The following is a 15,098-nucleotide window of genomic DNA, read 5'->3' as shown; positions in this document are numbered from 1 at the left end:
ACAGCTGTGCTGCCCTGGCTTGGGCTCAACAAACAGAGGACTGGTGCGTTCAGGAGTGAGGAGCACGGTGACTCAGATGGGCAGGGGGAAATCTCTGCCAGTTTGTAAGCAAATGATGGATTGCTCCATCTGCCCAGATGTCCTTGTTCCCCAGGGGAGGAACCAGTCCATCCACTCCATCACTGAGCTTTGTGATATCCCTCCCCACAAAGGTCCTTCCAAGGCTCTTGGATTTGGGGTTATGACATTGAATGTTGTTAGAATAAACCTACCCAGAGTCCCAGGAGAATAAGCCCAGGAGACCTCACCCAAACCACCTGGTCCATCCTATACTTATGTCTTTCCCCATCTTTGCCAAACCAGTTCCTAAAGGACCTCCAGGAATGGATACGCCACCACGTCCCCAGACAGCCCATTCCAGTGAGTCACTAATCACTGCCAGCAGAAACAAGTGTCTAACCTGCTGCATTTAAGGCTATTACCTCATGTCCCATTCATCACCTCATTGCTCCATCCTCCCTGCATGGGAACACTGCTGAGGTGTCCCCCCACACTGAGCCTGTGGGGCCCCAGCCCTGAACAAACACACTGACCTTACACAAGGAGGCAACATGGTCATCTTCTTCTCCATTTGTCCCCAATCTTCTTGCCCTGTCCACGTGAGCTGGTGCTCCTGTGGTGCCATCTCAGCTGGCTCTCTAGTGCATTCACCTGAGGGGGAGAAAACAGCAGCTCTGAGGGGAGTCTGCACCACTGCACAGGTAATCTTTAACCTGTCCCAAATGCAGGGAGTCTGCACCACTGCACAGGTAATCTTTAACCTGTCCCAAATGCAGGGAGTCTGCACCACTGCACAGGTAATCTTTAACCTGTCCCAAATGCAAGGATTCTTCGCCACTGCACAGGTAATCTTTAACCTGTCCCAAATGCAAGGATTCTGCACTACTGCACAGGTAATCTTTAACCTGTCCCAAATGCAAGGATTCTTCACCACTGTACAGGTAATCTTTAACCTGTCCCAAATGCATGGATTCTTCACCACTGCACAGGTAATCTTTAATCTGTCCCAAATGCAGGGAGTCTGCACCACTGCACAGGTAATCTTTGATCTGCCCCAAATACAAGAAGAAAATGCTGGCTCAAGTTTTCTTTGCTGAGGTTCACGACTCCATGAAAGACAAACATTGGGGCACCAAGTTTTACCTGTTTCCGTAGGGAAGTGACTGTCTTCTCCAGTCCAGCCACAAGGGACTCAAGATTCTCTCTGGAGGAAGAGCTTGGAGAAGGTGCCTCGTCTCTGGGGTCAGGGATAAAAAGTGAAAGGGGTTATGCAAACTGCAGCTTCCTGAGTGAGGGAATCATTTTGCCTTCTCCAACATCAGCCTCCAAGTGAGCATCAAAGGGAAGGGCCCAACTGCCAAAGAGCCCCTCAGCCCAGGAATTTGCACATCAGAGCTGGGCTCTGCACTCAAGTGTGGAGGACTGGCTGAGCTCAGCACCTCTCTACTGATCCACCCCTGACCCCAGATCTCTGCAAAGCACCAGATTCACAGACCTGAATGGACTGAGTTATTGAAACTTCCGTTCCATAAACTGGAGGTAGAAGGGGTGATACTGCACCTGGGCAAGGCAGGCTTGTGCTTTGCAGGGTTTTCCTCTGGGTAGCTGAAGCCAGGAGACCTCTTGCTTCGGAACCGCTGCGAAAGAGCCCTGAATTGCCCTCGTGTCCCGCAGTCTTGGGAAGGAAGGGAAAGTCTGCAGTGAGCACTGCTGTTTGAAACAGGACTGTGTGAGCTGCAGCAGCACAAGGCAGTGCTGCCCTCCTGCACCATCCACCCTGGACACATCTCTTGGGCCAGAGGGAAGGAGGCAACCAAGGTGTGGAAAAGGGTGTGCACCACTTGTGGATTACCATCTCTCAAATGGACATCTGAACCAGAATGCAGCCCAAGGGGACCATGGCAGGACCTGAGGTTTAGTGGCAGAGATTTAGGCTCCCAAATGAATCTGTGAAGTGACACATGGTGGGAATCATGTCCTGTTTCATTCTCTTCCTCAGCCAGAGACCAAAGCCCTCAGTGAGGTGGGCTTTCAGACAGATTAAATGAAGCTAACAGAGTTAATAGGCTTCCTAGACAGATGGCCAATATCCCAAACCTCTCGGGGTTTAGAAGAAGCATTTGGATATAATAATAATTAAGACATAATTAATAATTTGCTTTAACTTTTGATCAGCCCTGAATTGGTCAGGAGACTGGACAGGAGGATTGCTGCAGGTCCTTTACAGTTGAAATATTCTATTCTATTCTATTCTATTCTATTCTATTCTATTCTATTCTATTCTATTCTATTCTATTCTATTCTATTCTATTCTATTCTATTCCATTCCATTCCATTCCATTCCATTCCATTCCATTCCATTCCATTTCTATATTCAGTTCTCTTTGCACCCATTTGCTGACACAGGGGTCTCATGGTACAGCCAGAAATCAGCTACAATTCCATAAAAGCTGCTGTGGCACATGACAAATGCCACCCAGAGTGACACCCACACCAGTCAGTGCCAGAGCATCCTCTCCTTACCCTCACAACAGTCCTGCCACAGGCGGAGGTCCACGGCAGGGATCTCCTCACAGCTGACCATGCCCTGCAGGTATGATGCCACCTGGAACACGTCCCTCTGCAGCTGCTGGATGTGGTCACTGTTGTCACAGATGACACGAGCCAGGGACACCTGTCTGATCTGAGTCAGCTGCGCCGGCGTGAACACTCCGGGGTTCTCATACCAAAATCTGCAGTGGGGTGTAATCACAGCATGACTCAGGAGTGGGGGAGGAGGGAGGAGTGAGTGAGTGAGTGAGTGAGTGAGTGAGTGAGTGAGTGAGTGAGTGAGTGAGTGAGGCTGGGAAAGGAAGATGAGCTCCCTGACATCTGTGTGGCAGCACCCACACGCCTCAAAACGAGCGTCTGCTCTGGTGTCAGGTGGCTGCAAACACAGATGGCTTTTTCTGAACCCACAAACCCCCGTGCTCCTGCCCTAAGTGCATCACCAGGCAAAGGTGTCTCGTTCACACAAGCAGCAAACAGGGATTAGAAAGAAGCTCCTGTGGACACTTTCTAGGATTTTCATGAGATACTGGGAACATCCTCAATGATTCCCAGTGTTCTGCAATGAAATAAGAATCATTAAATCAAGAAAGGACATCTTGATGGTAACTGTGACAAGTGTTCTTGCAAATACACTGGACAGAGAAGACCGTTCCTCATATCATAAGACAATAAATAAGAAAAAAAAATCATATTCTGCTTCTTCCTGTAAGGCAAAAAACCTCCCAAAGAGAATACCAAAGGATTTGGGATGATTCCAATGGCAATACCTGTCTCCATCCCTCAGCCTTCTGAACTGAGTTGTTAACAGGCACATCAGCGTTGGTCCCACTCTGGTCCCAGGGACAAGATCCTCCACCATAAGTGCTGGAAACAGGTCAATATTTTTGGTAGTTCCATATAAACTGCAGGATAACAGATATTTTTTAAAAAAAAGTTAAAAGGCTCTCAAAGAGTGGTGATAATATAAATCTGACACCAACATAGAAATTTGTATGCCAGGAACTCATCTGGACAATTTTTTTAATGGTTTTATCTAAAAGACAATAGGATAAAGACCTGCCTTGGAAGAGGCAGACAGGGCAGATAGGACGCAGTTTAATCTGACTGGAAAATAGCTCCAAGGCTCAATCTGCTCCCAAACTACACCACAGCAGTGCCTGACAACATTCCACCCAAAACCAGACTGATCACTTGGAGAAACTTCATTTGTCTAACCTCATTGTTAAACCACAGTTATTACCCTATCTTAACATCTGTGGGGGGCAATATGTGGGAAGGTTAATCCATGGGTGTACTGGAAGAAGCAAGAACTTTTCACTGACTGGTCTCCAGTAATTCTGATCCTTCCACATCCAGGCTACAGTACCTCCTGAGCTTTTCTCTGATCTCCAAGTTCTTTATCTCATTTCGGAGGTCCTCAAACTCCTGCGCTGAGGAGAGGTTGCAGAAGACCCTGAAGTCGTTGTAGGGTGGGATGCCATGGTCTCGCCCTCTCTGAATGTTGATAGCAGCCAAGTCCAGTGACACAGAGTGTGCCATGGAGAAGAGTTTCTCTGTCAGCTCCATGTTGAGCAGTTCAGAGGGCACCCGCATTTTCCCAGGAACCCCAAACAGCCCCCGGAGGAGGGGGTCGATCCCCCCTTCCTGCATGATCCTGAAAGGGGAGAAGAAGGCCTTGTGCAGGGGGATGTGGCCTTGTGGGATGGGCTGGAAGGTCTCGTTGAGCCGGTACAGGATGGGGTTGATCAAGGTGTGCCCAAAGCGGAATGCGGCCGCGGCAAAGGCGTTGAGAATCCCCGCGTTGACGTTGGGGTTGTAGCCTTTGTACTCACCCAGCATCTTCATCCCAGCCTCCCCGAGGACCTTGGGCAGCCACTGGGCATAGGTGACGTGCTGCATCTGGGCACCCACAATCTTCCTCGCCTCGTGGTACAGGAGGTCCCCGTCCCAGTGTGGGTTGAGGGCGGCCAGCTCGGCGGCAACGCGGTTGTGCTCCCTGAACCACAGCGTGTGCATGGCCGTGAGCCCCAGCTGCTCGTTGGCACGGTGGTCTCCTGCCAGGAAGCACGGCACGGGGCTCTCATTCTCATCCCTCATGCACTCCGTGGGTGGCCCCACAGCAAAGGGAAGGAGGTGCTTCCCTGAGCTGGGCACAACTTGCCCTCTCTTCAGGAGCCCTTTCTGGCTGCTCAGATCCCGCAATTCCCGCGATTCCTGCTCCGTGCTGCCGTAAACGTTGGAGGCGTCAATGTAGGATGTCAGGTGGTTGATTTGCTCCCTGGCATAGACAGAGTTCATCAGCAGGGAGGTCATGCCGCTGCCACACACGGGGCTTGAGCGCACAAAGAACATGCAGCGCCCGTTCCGCACGCGGGGGTCGTTGGCAGGGACAGCGATGGAGAAACAGGGAGGGTCGTTGGTGCACACCTCGCTGCAAGGGGCTCCGTCTGAGAAACGGGACATGCTGATGGCTGCCACCGTCTGGTCCATGTCATGGTCCAGGAACTGGCCCCACTGCATGAGCATGTGTGTGAACTGGTCATCGGGGGTGATGGTCTCGGTCCCGATCATGGCGGTGGAGACAAGGCGAGGTAGAGGAAGGGGCAGATCCCTGGCATCTTCTGCCAAGGAAAACCCTCGGGGCAGGTTAAATCCATTCTGGTAGGCAGGTTTGAGGAGCCTCTGGAAGGCTGTGAGGGATGCACCCCACATGGGGTGCTGGAGGTTGTTACAGGAGCCATCGTGGGTCCTGTACTTCTTGTGGAAGCAGATGTCGGAGCAGTTGGGCGTGCGGCGATGCGCGGAGCAGCCCGACAGGTTGGCGATCATGGTCAGGTAGTGAGGGGACACCAGGTCATTGTAGCGATAGCCTGCAGAGGGAAGGGCAGAGCACCAGGTCAGGCAACACCTGCAGCCTCCTGATTCCCACTGTGCCACGGAACAGCTCTGTGTGAAAACCCCTGGCGGGATGGGCATGGGACGGCCGGGTCTCTGAGCATGGTGTTGCTGTGGAATTTATGGGAGGCAAAAGAAGCACAGGATCACATCTGACCCACAAAACAAAAAAAGAAAGGGAAAAGAGTTTAACTGCACAGAGCTGGAAACCAGAAATGTTGTGACTGGCAGAGCCAGCTGTGGGGGTGGTCTTGGTCCCTATTCTAGGTTTATTTTATGGCTTCCTGGGTTATTGCTGCCACCACGAGCTCTGTCACCCACCCAAGCTCTACGTGACGAGCAGCAGGAAGCCGTGGGTGACTGCCAGGGCACTGCTGGGCCGTGTGAAAGCGCTGAATGATGCTGCATTGTGTGGATGCTGACAGGGCAATGAGGAGGAGAGGCTGGCAGTCCAACCAGCCCAGACCAGACCTGCTGCCTAGAGAGGCATTCCTTGCACCCTGGAATACATCCAGGCAGGAAAAAATATTTACAGGCCCCAAACACACAATGCCTGCTACATGATGAATCACACGTACAGGTAGAAGCACAGAGTGTACAGGAATGTTTGTTGTATATCAAAGAAGTGCCAGCTAGGAAGTTTTGGGGTCCAGCTGCTGCATGATTAGACCCCATTAGTTATTTTTGGTGTTACACTGCTTTGTTGTTTGCTGTCTTACCTTGATAGAAGGAACCTGAGTTGCTGGGACTTACCTGAGTTTGTAGCTAAGAGGTGAAAGTAGTAGAGACAGAAAAGGGATATCCCACTTCCTCTGTAACAGCACCCAAATACCTCGGAGTTCACAGCACTGCTCTTGTTGCCATTTGGAGGGCAGGAAACATCTCAGACAATCTGTTGAGGGTCTGAACTTCAGACCCACAAGGATACTCCTTTATCAGTTAGATGGCTAATATTTTTTTAAGGAATAGGGCTTTTATAGCTATCTAAGAAACCTTTACCAAAACAGGGAATTAAAACATTTTCCTGGGTATCAAATTGGTTCAGTAAACTTAAGACCAGCCCTTCAGCTGTTAAAAAAAACATGAGATATAGAAAGAATTGCCATCCAGACAACACATTTCTTGATATACCCAACATTTATCTGGATTTTTGATACACCACTGCACAGTTTAAACTTCCTGGATGTCTACATATCATTGTTTTCATTTCATCCTGCACACAAAATTAAGAAGGGAAATAAAATCTCTCCTACCTGTGACATTCATGTCCACAATCAGCCCTTGCTGCACGTGCTCCTGAATCAGCTGCAGGGTCCTTTCAAAGATCTCCCCTGCCCTGGCTGTCTCGATGGTGTAGGGGTCCCTCGGGTAGCGGAACAGAGCCAGGAGGTCATTGGGAGTCTTGGGGCGCCTGTTTCCAGGAATTAAAAGTGATGCAGGATCATTAAAATTAATCAACTCTGCCCAGGGCAGTGAGACCCTACAAGCAGCAAGAGTCAGGCTCTAAGCTGGTCTAGTGCTTGGCCCCCAAATTAGTGAATAAGACCAACGTGGCTTGTCTGCACATTGCAGATGATTAAAGAAAGGATATTTTTCCCCAGGAAAATGCACATATTTAATTCCCTCCGTTTCTCTGGGGTTTTTCTGTGATAGTAATTTATTTTTTCACTTTTCAGCAGCTGAAACCCAGAGGGTTTCTGGCTTAATACAAACTGTCCATCCTTCCAATAAAAACATATATTGGAGTAGAAAAGGATTGAATCATATTCACTCAAGAATTTATTTTTTATTGAGAAAATGGTTGGAATTTTTATATTATTATTTTTGTACACCCTCCACAAAGTCAGTTGCATTCATAAAATGACTACTTTGATTATTTTCCTTTTTATTCACTATCTGCACAACCAGCTCCAGCTGACAAAATGCAGATAGAAGTGACATAAGAGATGATGCTCATGTATCTCACTTTTCCAGAATCCCAAATCTGTTGGGAAGCTCTAGCACATCCTACATGGTGCCGGCTTTACCTCCGAAAAAATCGAAAAAATCCTGTATCTTTGCTTTGTGGGCTGCCAGTGCTAAAATGAGTGTTGAGAAAGCTTCATTTCTTGTGGGTTTTTATCACTTTTCTGCCTCAGGCCCCAGCTCCAGGCCCTTCCCACACTTACTTGCTGAAGAGCTCGGTTCGTGTGGAGTTGATGGCGTGGTCCACGCTGCTGATGGCCTCGCGCAGCGACGTGGCCACAAACGTGTCCCCGCTCCTCCCCACGTCCGTGGCTGCCCAAAGCACAGAGAAACAACAAAACGCCCTCAATTTGCTTCGATATTAATGGGCCCCCCCAGCTCAGGAAAATCTGTGCAGCAGCACCAGCTCCAGTGACCTTGCTGCAGAACAAAGAGCGTTTCTGTTTGTAATATAAACACCATGGATTTATTTTTTTATTCTGAAGAATGTGAACTGCCTGAAAAAGGAGGTGACTTTTTCAGGAGATGTCTGTGGGCACACATTCAGGGTTTTCTCCTGTACAGCTTTGCAAAAAAAAGGCCTGTTTTGGTTAGTGGTTAAACTGCAAAAAGAAAATGTAAAAATCACAGTGGGTTAATCCAAAAGTATGTATTTGTTTCCCACAAAGGTACTTGCCAAATTAATGAAATGAATTTAAATATATTGCTCATGTATTAATTTTCTGTTTGTGGAAGACTTTACTTATTAATTATTTGTAGTATTTAATAGATATTTATTATAATAATAGTTCAAACTTAGTGTTAACACATTTTCTACATCATTTTAGATAAAAATACCAAAGTTGTTGTTGGAATACCTTCAGAAGTAAAGAAATCACTTCTTTAAAATTACTACAGCATGCATTTTTAAGCCAGGGCCTTTGTCACAGCTGAACAAACCAGTTCCCAGTTGGCTACTGGTGTATGCTACAGCCAGCTGGTGAACGAGGCACCAATCAAGAATAAACCACAGAAATTATCTCAGGAATTATTTCAAACAACAAACACACTTCTGACCATTTTCAGCTCCTTGCTTACAGCCCCTTTATGGAAAATGTTACTTAATTCATCTAATAAGCGACTAGGTGGCTATTGCTGGAACAGCTCTTTCTTATGTTTTAAACTTTTTTGCTTGCCTTTGATTTCTTGTCTCCTTTGCCAGTTTTCTTACCCTCTAAGAGGTACAATTTCCCTTCTGACCTCTGGTTTGACCAGCAGAGGAGAGCTACTCCTCCTTGTTCATTACAGCTTCCCTAACGCACAGAGCAGGAGATTGAAAACCAGACCTAGTTCCCATTCCCAAGAGTGGTGCACGATCTAAGGTTGCACTTGATGATCCTGAAGGTCTTTTCCAGCCTCAGTGATTCTGTGAGTCTATGATTCTATGGCTGAGCAGACATTTAAACCCCTGCATTTGCAGTGACAATGTTGTTCTGCTCCTCCCTTCCCTGGCATGCAAGGTTTTGGTCAGATGATGATTTGTGAGCACATTGGCACATTTTAATAAGTTTCTCCCTCCCAGCAGAGGCAATAACTACATGGACACTGACAGCTGGGCTTGCAGGAGGAGGTTTAAAACAACACCTTTGGCTTTGCAGGGAGCAACTGCAGCTCAGCTGAGCAAACAGCGAGGGGCAGCTGGGAGATGCGTGGGCTTTCCCAATGAGGTGACTCCAATCCAAAAGGACCTGTCTGCAAAGAAGCTGAAGAAATCATTTCTTACATAATTATCTGCTCAAAGTGTAGCTGCCAACAGAGCACAGCAGGTCCTTGCATGGGAGCCAGAGAAGGCTCAGGGGGAGATACAGTACCGGTGATGGTGAGCTGCATTGCACTCGAGGTGAAGCCAAAGGGGTTCCTTGCTATGCACTCATATCTGCCCTGGTCAGCCACGCCCAGGTCCTGAATGGAGAGGGTCCCATCCTGGCTGATGTGGAACTTGCCACTCTCTGTGATCTGGATGCCCTCCTGTTGCACCATCAAAAGACAAGAAGCTGTGTTAGAGCACGGAAAGCTTCCCACCAGCCCAGCCTTCAGCCTGCTCAGCAAACCCAGGGATGGATGTGATGAGCAAATGTGGCCACCAGATGTTAGCATTGCTCTTCCAGAGAAACCAGAGACAAGTCCAAAGGCACCTGTTCCTGATGGCACCCACAGTGAGGAGGTCCCTGCTCAGCTCCTTTCCCTGGCCCAGCTCAGGTCATCCCCACAGGACACCTCACAGGACACCCCACACAGACACCCCACACAGACAGGCTGGCTGGAACAAGTCCCAGGCCCTGATGCTCCCACAGAAGTTTCATAGCACAGAATTAAGTTGAAATATTTTCAGTTTTAGGACAACCTGAAACTGATGGATTTTTACTGACCTTAACCTGCAAATCTTTTATTTTTTCTGGCTCTGACAGCATCACTCAAACCCATTCTCTCAGCCTGGCTGGTGACCGACGTGACTTTAGGTTTTATTTTTTTATCTTCCTGCTTCTTAACATCTTTCTGCTGCCCTGTCACAACCTAAACTTGCTCTGCTGCCCTCTCAGGCCCTTTCCTTCTGCTCCTGCTGCTGGTTGAGCCCACAGAAAGCTGCAAAGAGGGAAAGTTGGTTCATCTCCCACCAGACTTTTGTGGAGGAAGTGTCGCTCAAGGATTTTCTGTGCCTGACTGTGCTCAAAGGCAGGGCAGGTAACAAGGAAGGTCCCAAGTGTTGTACTACACCATAGCAGGAAAAAAATCAGGAGAACTTAAGCTAATGAATTTTGGAAAGAGCAGCCAGGCTGTTGTGTGATTTTGAGGGATCACAACTTTGCCCCATGATCCCCAGCTGGAGCCAACAAGCATCATCCAGTACCATCAGCAGAAATCCTGGATACAAGGACAAACTACTTAGAAAAAAATCTATTTTCAGGGTTGCTTTTTTTTTTTTTTCTTCTTCCAGGGATGGTCAATCAAGTTTTTATATCATCCTGGAATGTCACAAGGCTTCAAGTAACTCTTTTGGAAGGAAGAAAAGGAGAATACTTGCTGCAAGGCTTTGAGCCTGAGAAACTGCAATGCTCTCTTAAAAACCCCAAATCAGTGGAAATGTTGGTCCTTATCCACGTGTATTGCATAACTAATGAAACTGGGAGAGGTGTTGAAGGAGAGAGTTGTTTAATTCTCCCCTAGAGGAGCTGTCTCTCTCCCCAGTGATGTGAAATCCCCACGTACCTTGACCCAGGTGATGGTGGGCCTTGGGTCTCCCTGGGCAGTGCAGGAAATGGAAACGTCCTGGCCTGTCTCTGCCACCAGGTCTTGGGGGGGATGGAGGAACACTGGGATCACTGTGCAACACAGGGAAAAAATGCGAAGAAGAAGGAAGAAGGTGAAGAAGAACAACCTACCTCTGCCCTAAAACCTCCATCTTGCTTCATATTTATTTCTATATTCTAAAACCCCAAACTCTAAGTTCTCCACCTTGTAATATTACACCCTTCTAACCAACTACACACCCATAATCCCAGTGCTATCAACCAATTTTGGAAGCCTTCTCCACAGCCTCAGGTTGTTGAGGTGTTGGGAGGGTCCCCAGGATGAGGTGAGAGACGAGAATTGATTCCAAATTCTCAGAAGCTGATGTATTATATATTGTATTATATTATATTATATTATGTTATGTTATGTTATATTATGTTATGTTATGTTATATTATGTTATATTATGTTATGTTATATTATATCATACATAAGGTATACTAAAAAACTATACTAAAGAAAGAGAAAGGATGCATCAGAAAGGTAGAAAAGAATGATGATAAAAACCCATGGCACACTCAGCAAGTCTGACACAGCTGGCTGTGATTGGCCATTAATTAAAAACAATTCACATGCTGGGTAAACAATTCTCCAAATCACATTCCAGAGGAGCAAAACATGGAGAAGCTGAGGCTTCTCATCTTGCCAGGAGAAGAAATCCTGGCGAAGGGATTTTTCATAAAATATCACAGCGACAGTAAGTCAAATGCGGTCTTCTCTTGCGGGTCTGCGCCTTTCAGCACTGAAAGCTTAACATTCTCAGCATCCAGGGTTCCAACAATTTACCACAAAAGCAATGTCCCAGCTCTGCCAGCCCAGCTCACCTCGCGGGGTCACGGAGAGCTGCACGGGGACGCTCGTGCCGCCGATGGCGCTGATGGCGTGGCACTCGTACTGCCCGTGGTCGTGCAGAGCCACCCGCCCCACGCGCAGCGTGCCCGTGGCCAGCACGCTGTGCCGCCGGTCGCTCGGCAAGGGCCCGCCTGGAGGATCAAGCAGCTCGTTAATTCCCTCATCCCACTGATGCCAGGACAATTTTTGCTTTGGTGTGCTCTTTGTAGCTATCCATGGCTCTGGAAGCGGTTGTTGGATAGTTATAAAGTTTCCTAACGCCAACGCTTTTCCTGTCAGACAAATTCCTGACGGCTGGTTCTGATCTTGCTTCTTATGGGAATCAAGGACAAGACACTTTCCCAAGACACCTTCCCAAGACACTTTCCCAAGACACTTTCCCAAGACACTTTCCCAAGACACCTTTCCCAAGACACCTTTCCCAAGACACCTCGTGCATAAGACATGAACAACTAGCAGGGACGGAGGCTTCACAAAGGGTTGAACCAAGAGGGGGAATAACTTCATTGCTGCACGGGGATGCTTGTGCCGCCGATGGCGCTGATGGCGTGGCACTCGTACTGCCCGTGGCCGTGCAGGGCCACCCGCTCCACGCGCAGCGTGCCCGTGGCCAGCACGCTGTGCCGCCGGTCGCTTGGCAAGGGCCCGCCTGGAGGATCAAGCAGCTCGTTAATTCCCTCATCCCTTCAATGCCAAAATGAGTTTTGCTTTGGTGTGTTCTTCATATCTATCCGTGGCTCTGGAGGCTCTTGTTGGATTGTTATAAAGTTTCCTAACGCTAGCGCTTTTCCTGTCAGACAAACAAATTCCTGAGGGCCGGTTCTGATCTTGCTTCTTAGGGGAATCAAGGACAAGACACCTTCCCAAGACACTTCCTTGTGTATTAGACATGAACAACTAGCAAAGAGTTTCAGAAGGGGTTGAACCAAGAGGGGGAATGACTTCATTACCTGTGTTTCCAACTGGAGATTCTTGTCAATGATGAGAATTTGCTGAAGTTATAAAACTGTACTTGCCCTATGTCACATGTGCTTTGGCACGTGTGCATTTTCAGAACTTCTCAGCATGCAATTTGCCATATTTGCACCTGGATGCCTCCAGTTAAAGACCTGCTTTTATATTACTTCCTATATTAATATTGTCACAAAAGTGTTTTGTGTTGTTTTTAGATTTTGAAGGCATAACCATCACTGTAGGGGTCTGTGTGATAGTCACATATTTTATTTCCTTCCCAGCATCAATTGCCCTGAAATATCACCTTTACACACTGAATTGTCTTGTCTGATCAGCTGGGAAGAGCTGGAACCCTTTTTCTTTCCTCCTAAGTATTTTCTTAGAGCAACCTGCAGATTTTTTTGACGCTTGATGGATAGCAAATCACTCTTCAATTATCCAAACTCTCTGTTTCATCAAATAAATGGGAACATTTGGCATTGTCTTTCTAAATTTTTTGGTCTGATTTTTTGGTCTGGAAACAGTTGTTTCAATATTTTCTGTATTTCAGGAGAAAAGCTAAAAACTAAACAGCTTTGACAAACCCAAATAAAATTATCAAAATTTGTCAGGCTAGCAACTTTTTTTTTTATATACTCCATTTTCCTCCATTTATTCATCCTCTACTTATTTATCCCAATATGCTCTCAAAAGTGGCTTTGAGATGAACAATGCGCATCTCATTGCTCCCTTCCTCTTGCCTTGCTTTCAGCATGTGAAAGCACTGTAAAGCTTCATTGGGTTTTTTTTATTTATGGAGTGCTGAGTACAGACCTGGTTACAAAGCAGTTATGAACCTCACTTCTTGTCACTGTGCTCCTTTCCATGTGCCTAAGATATATTTTCTGGGAAGTGGAAGAAAACAGGTTAAAGGAGATGGAGAACATGCTGGCAGAGCAGAATTTCAGCTGGTCCTTCTTAACTCTGCATCAGGGCCATTGCTGTGGAAGCTGGAACACAATACCCACAAAATCTCCACAGCCCTAAACCATTAATTATGGCTTGTGAAGCATAAGGAAAAGTTGGAGGACCTCTGGGCCAAGCATTATTGGCTTCTGTCCCAGAAAGTGTTGGATGAGATCAGTTTAGTGGAGCCAGCATTAACAATTATTTGAGACTTTAAAAGTTCACCACCACCTGTTGTCCCAAAATCTTTTTTCCTAAGCTATGAGAAAACTCTGAGGTGTGCCAGTGAATGGTGCCCTTCTGCAACGTGCACCACAGGGGCAGCAAATCAGGGACAATGACACAGAGCTGGCACATGGTGGTACTGCAAAAGGAAGGGGTGGAATCATCATCCCCAGAAGTGTTAAAAAAAAGAGTGTAGATTTGGCATTAGATTTGGCATTTAGGGACGTGGTTTAGTGGTGAACGTGGCAGTGTTGGGTTAAAGGCTGGAATTCATGATCTTAGAGGTCTTTTCCCACTCAAACAATTCTGTGATTGATATCCACTGATTTGGAGTGTCCAGATCGTGCCTTTTCAGAGGAGGTGGGAAGCCACTGCAGGAAGAAGTGTAATGCTTTCCATGGGTTTCATGCTGATGAAAACCATCACACTCCTTCCTAGTGACAGAGACCCAAGATGCTCCTTCCTCAGTGCTTAACACCATCCTTGGTGATCTGCAACACACCTCCTTGTGGGACTGGGTCTGTGCTGGTCACAATTTGTCCTGTGCCAACACTGCAAGCCACCACCCTGGACCAGCAGCTCAGCTGTTCCCACCCACACCCTGTGGATGATGGCATGGGAGAGAGAAGCCACAAGTCAAGTGAGGCAGTACCTGCCCTTGTCCAGGTAATCACTGGGGGAGGGTGACCCTCAGCAGAGCAGGGGAAATCCACACTTTGTCCCTCAGTTACTGTCTGATCCGTGGGAATGACGAGAAACCTGGGAGAATCTGGAAGGGAAAGCAATGACTGAGCAGCAGGAAACACTCAGGGAGTTCATGGGAGCAGAACCAGCCACAAGACTCAAACACTCCCCACTGACCAAACACTGCATCCCAGAAATGTCCCAGAACCCTCCCAGGATCAGCCTGGGAGCCCTGACCTTGCACTATGATCCTTGCTGTGGCCTGGATGGATCCCTCAGAGTTGCTGGCATTGCAGTTGTACTGCCCCTGCTCCGAGAAGGTGACGTTCTGGATGAAGAGTCCTCCAGAGCTGGTGATGGTGAAACGGGAATCCTGTGGCACAGGAGAGCCCGTGCCAAGGGTCCAGCTGATGCGGGGCTGGGGGTGCCCAGAGACCCCACACTCCAGGGTGACACTTTCCCCAACCAGCACTTCAGTGTTCTGTGGCTGGATCACAAAAGTGGGCTTGGCTGGAAGGAAAGGAGAGCTTTAGGAGCCAGCTCTGCTGCCTGCTCACTGATGGGCAGAAGTTGCTTGGACTTCACTGCAACCCAGCAACCCACCCTGGTTCTACCCTGACATCCAAACCTTCACTGTGA

The 15,098-nt window shown here is 47.8% G+C and overlaps 1 protein-coding gene across 1 annotated transcript in view; it reads right to left on the bottom strand.

Moving 5' to 3' along the window:
* The window catches only part of LOC136563941 (peroxidasin homolog), a 42,094-nt gene that overhangs the window by 770 nt on the left and 26,226 nt on the right, over positions 1–15,098 (bottom strand). The window contains exons 10-22 of the mRNA XM_066561630.1: positions 14,697–14,969; positions 14,428–14,544; positions 11,624–11,782; positions 10,717–10,829; positions 9,321–9,477; positions 7,674–7,782; positions 6,759–6,916; positions 3,977–5,480; positions 3,378–3,512; positions 2,584–2,792; positions 1,621–1,735; positions 1,204–1,297; positions 594–711 (exon numbers count right to left, since the gene is read on the bottom strand). Coding sequence (XP_066417727.1) covers positions 616–711; positions 1,204–1,297; positions 1,621–1,735; positions 2,584–2,792; positions 3,378–3,512; positions 3,977–5,480; positions 6,759–6,916; positions 7,674–7,782; positions 9,321–9,477; positions 10,717–10,829; positions 11,624–11,782; positions 14,428–14,544; positions 14,697–14,969 — 3,239 coding nt within the window. The 3' untranslated portion in view covers positions 594–615. The remainder of the gene's footprint in view (positions 1–593; positions 712–1,203; positions 1,298–1,620; positions 1,736–2,583; positions 2,793–3,377; positions 3,513–3,976; positions 5,481–6,758; positions 6,917–7,673; positions 7,783–9,320; positions 9,478–10,716; positions 10,830–11,623; positions 11,783–14,427; positions 14,545–14,696; positions 14,970–15,098) is intronic.

This window comes from Molothrus aeneus, chromosome 17 (genome assembly GCF_037042795.1).
Source record: "Molothrus aeneus isolate 106 chromosome 17, BPBGC_Maene_1.0, whole genome shotgun sequence".
Taxonomy (NCBI): Eukaryota; Metazoa; Chordata; class Aves; order Passeriformes; family Icteridae; genus Molothrus; species Molothrus aeneus.
Note: the sequence above shows the minus strand (reverse complement) of the source record. Positions and strands in the feature narration are given on the sequence as shown.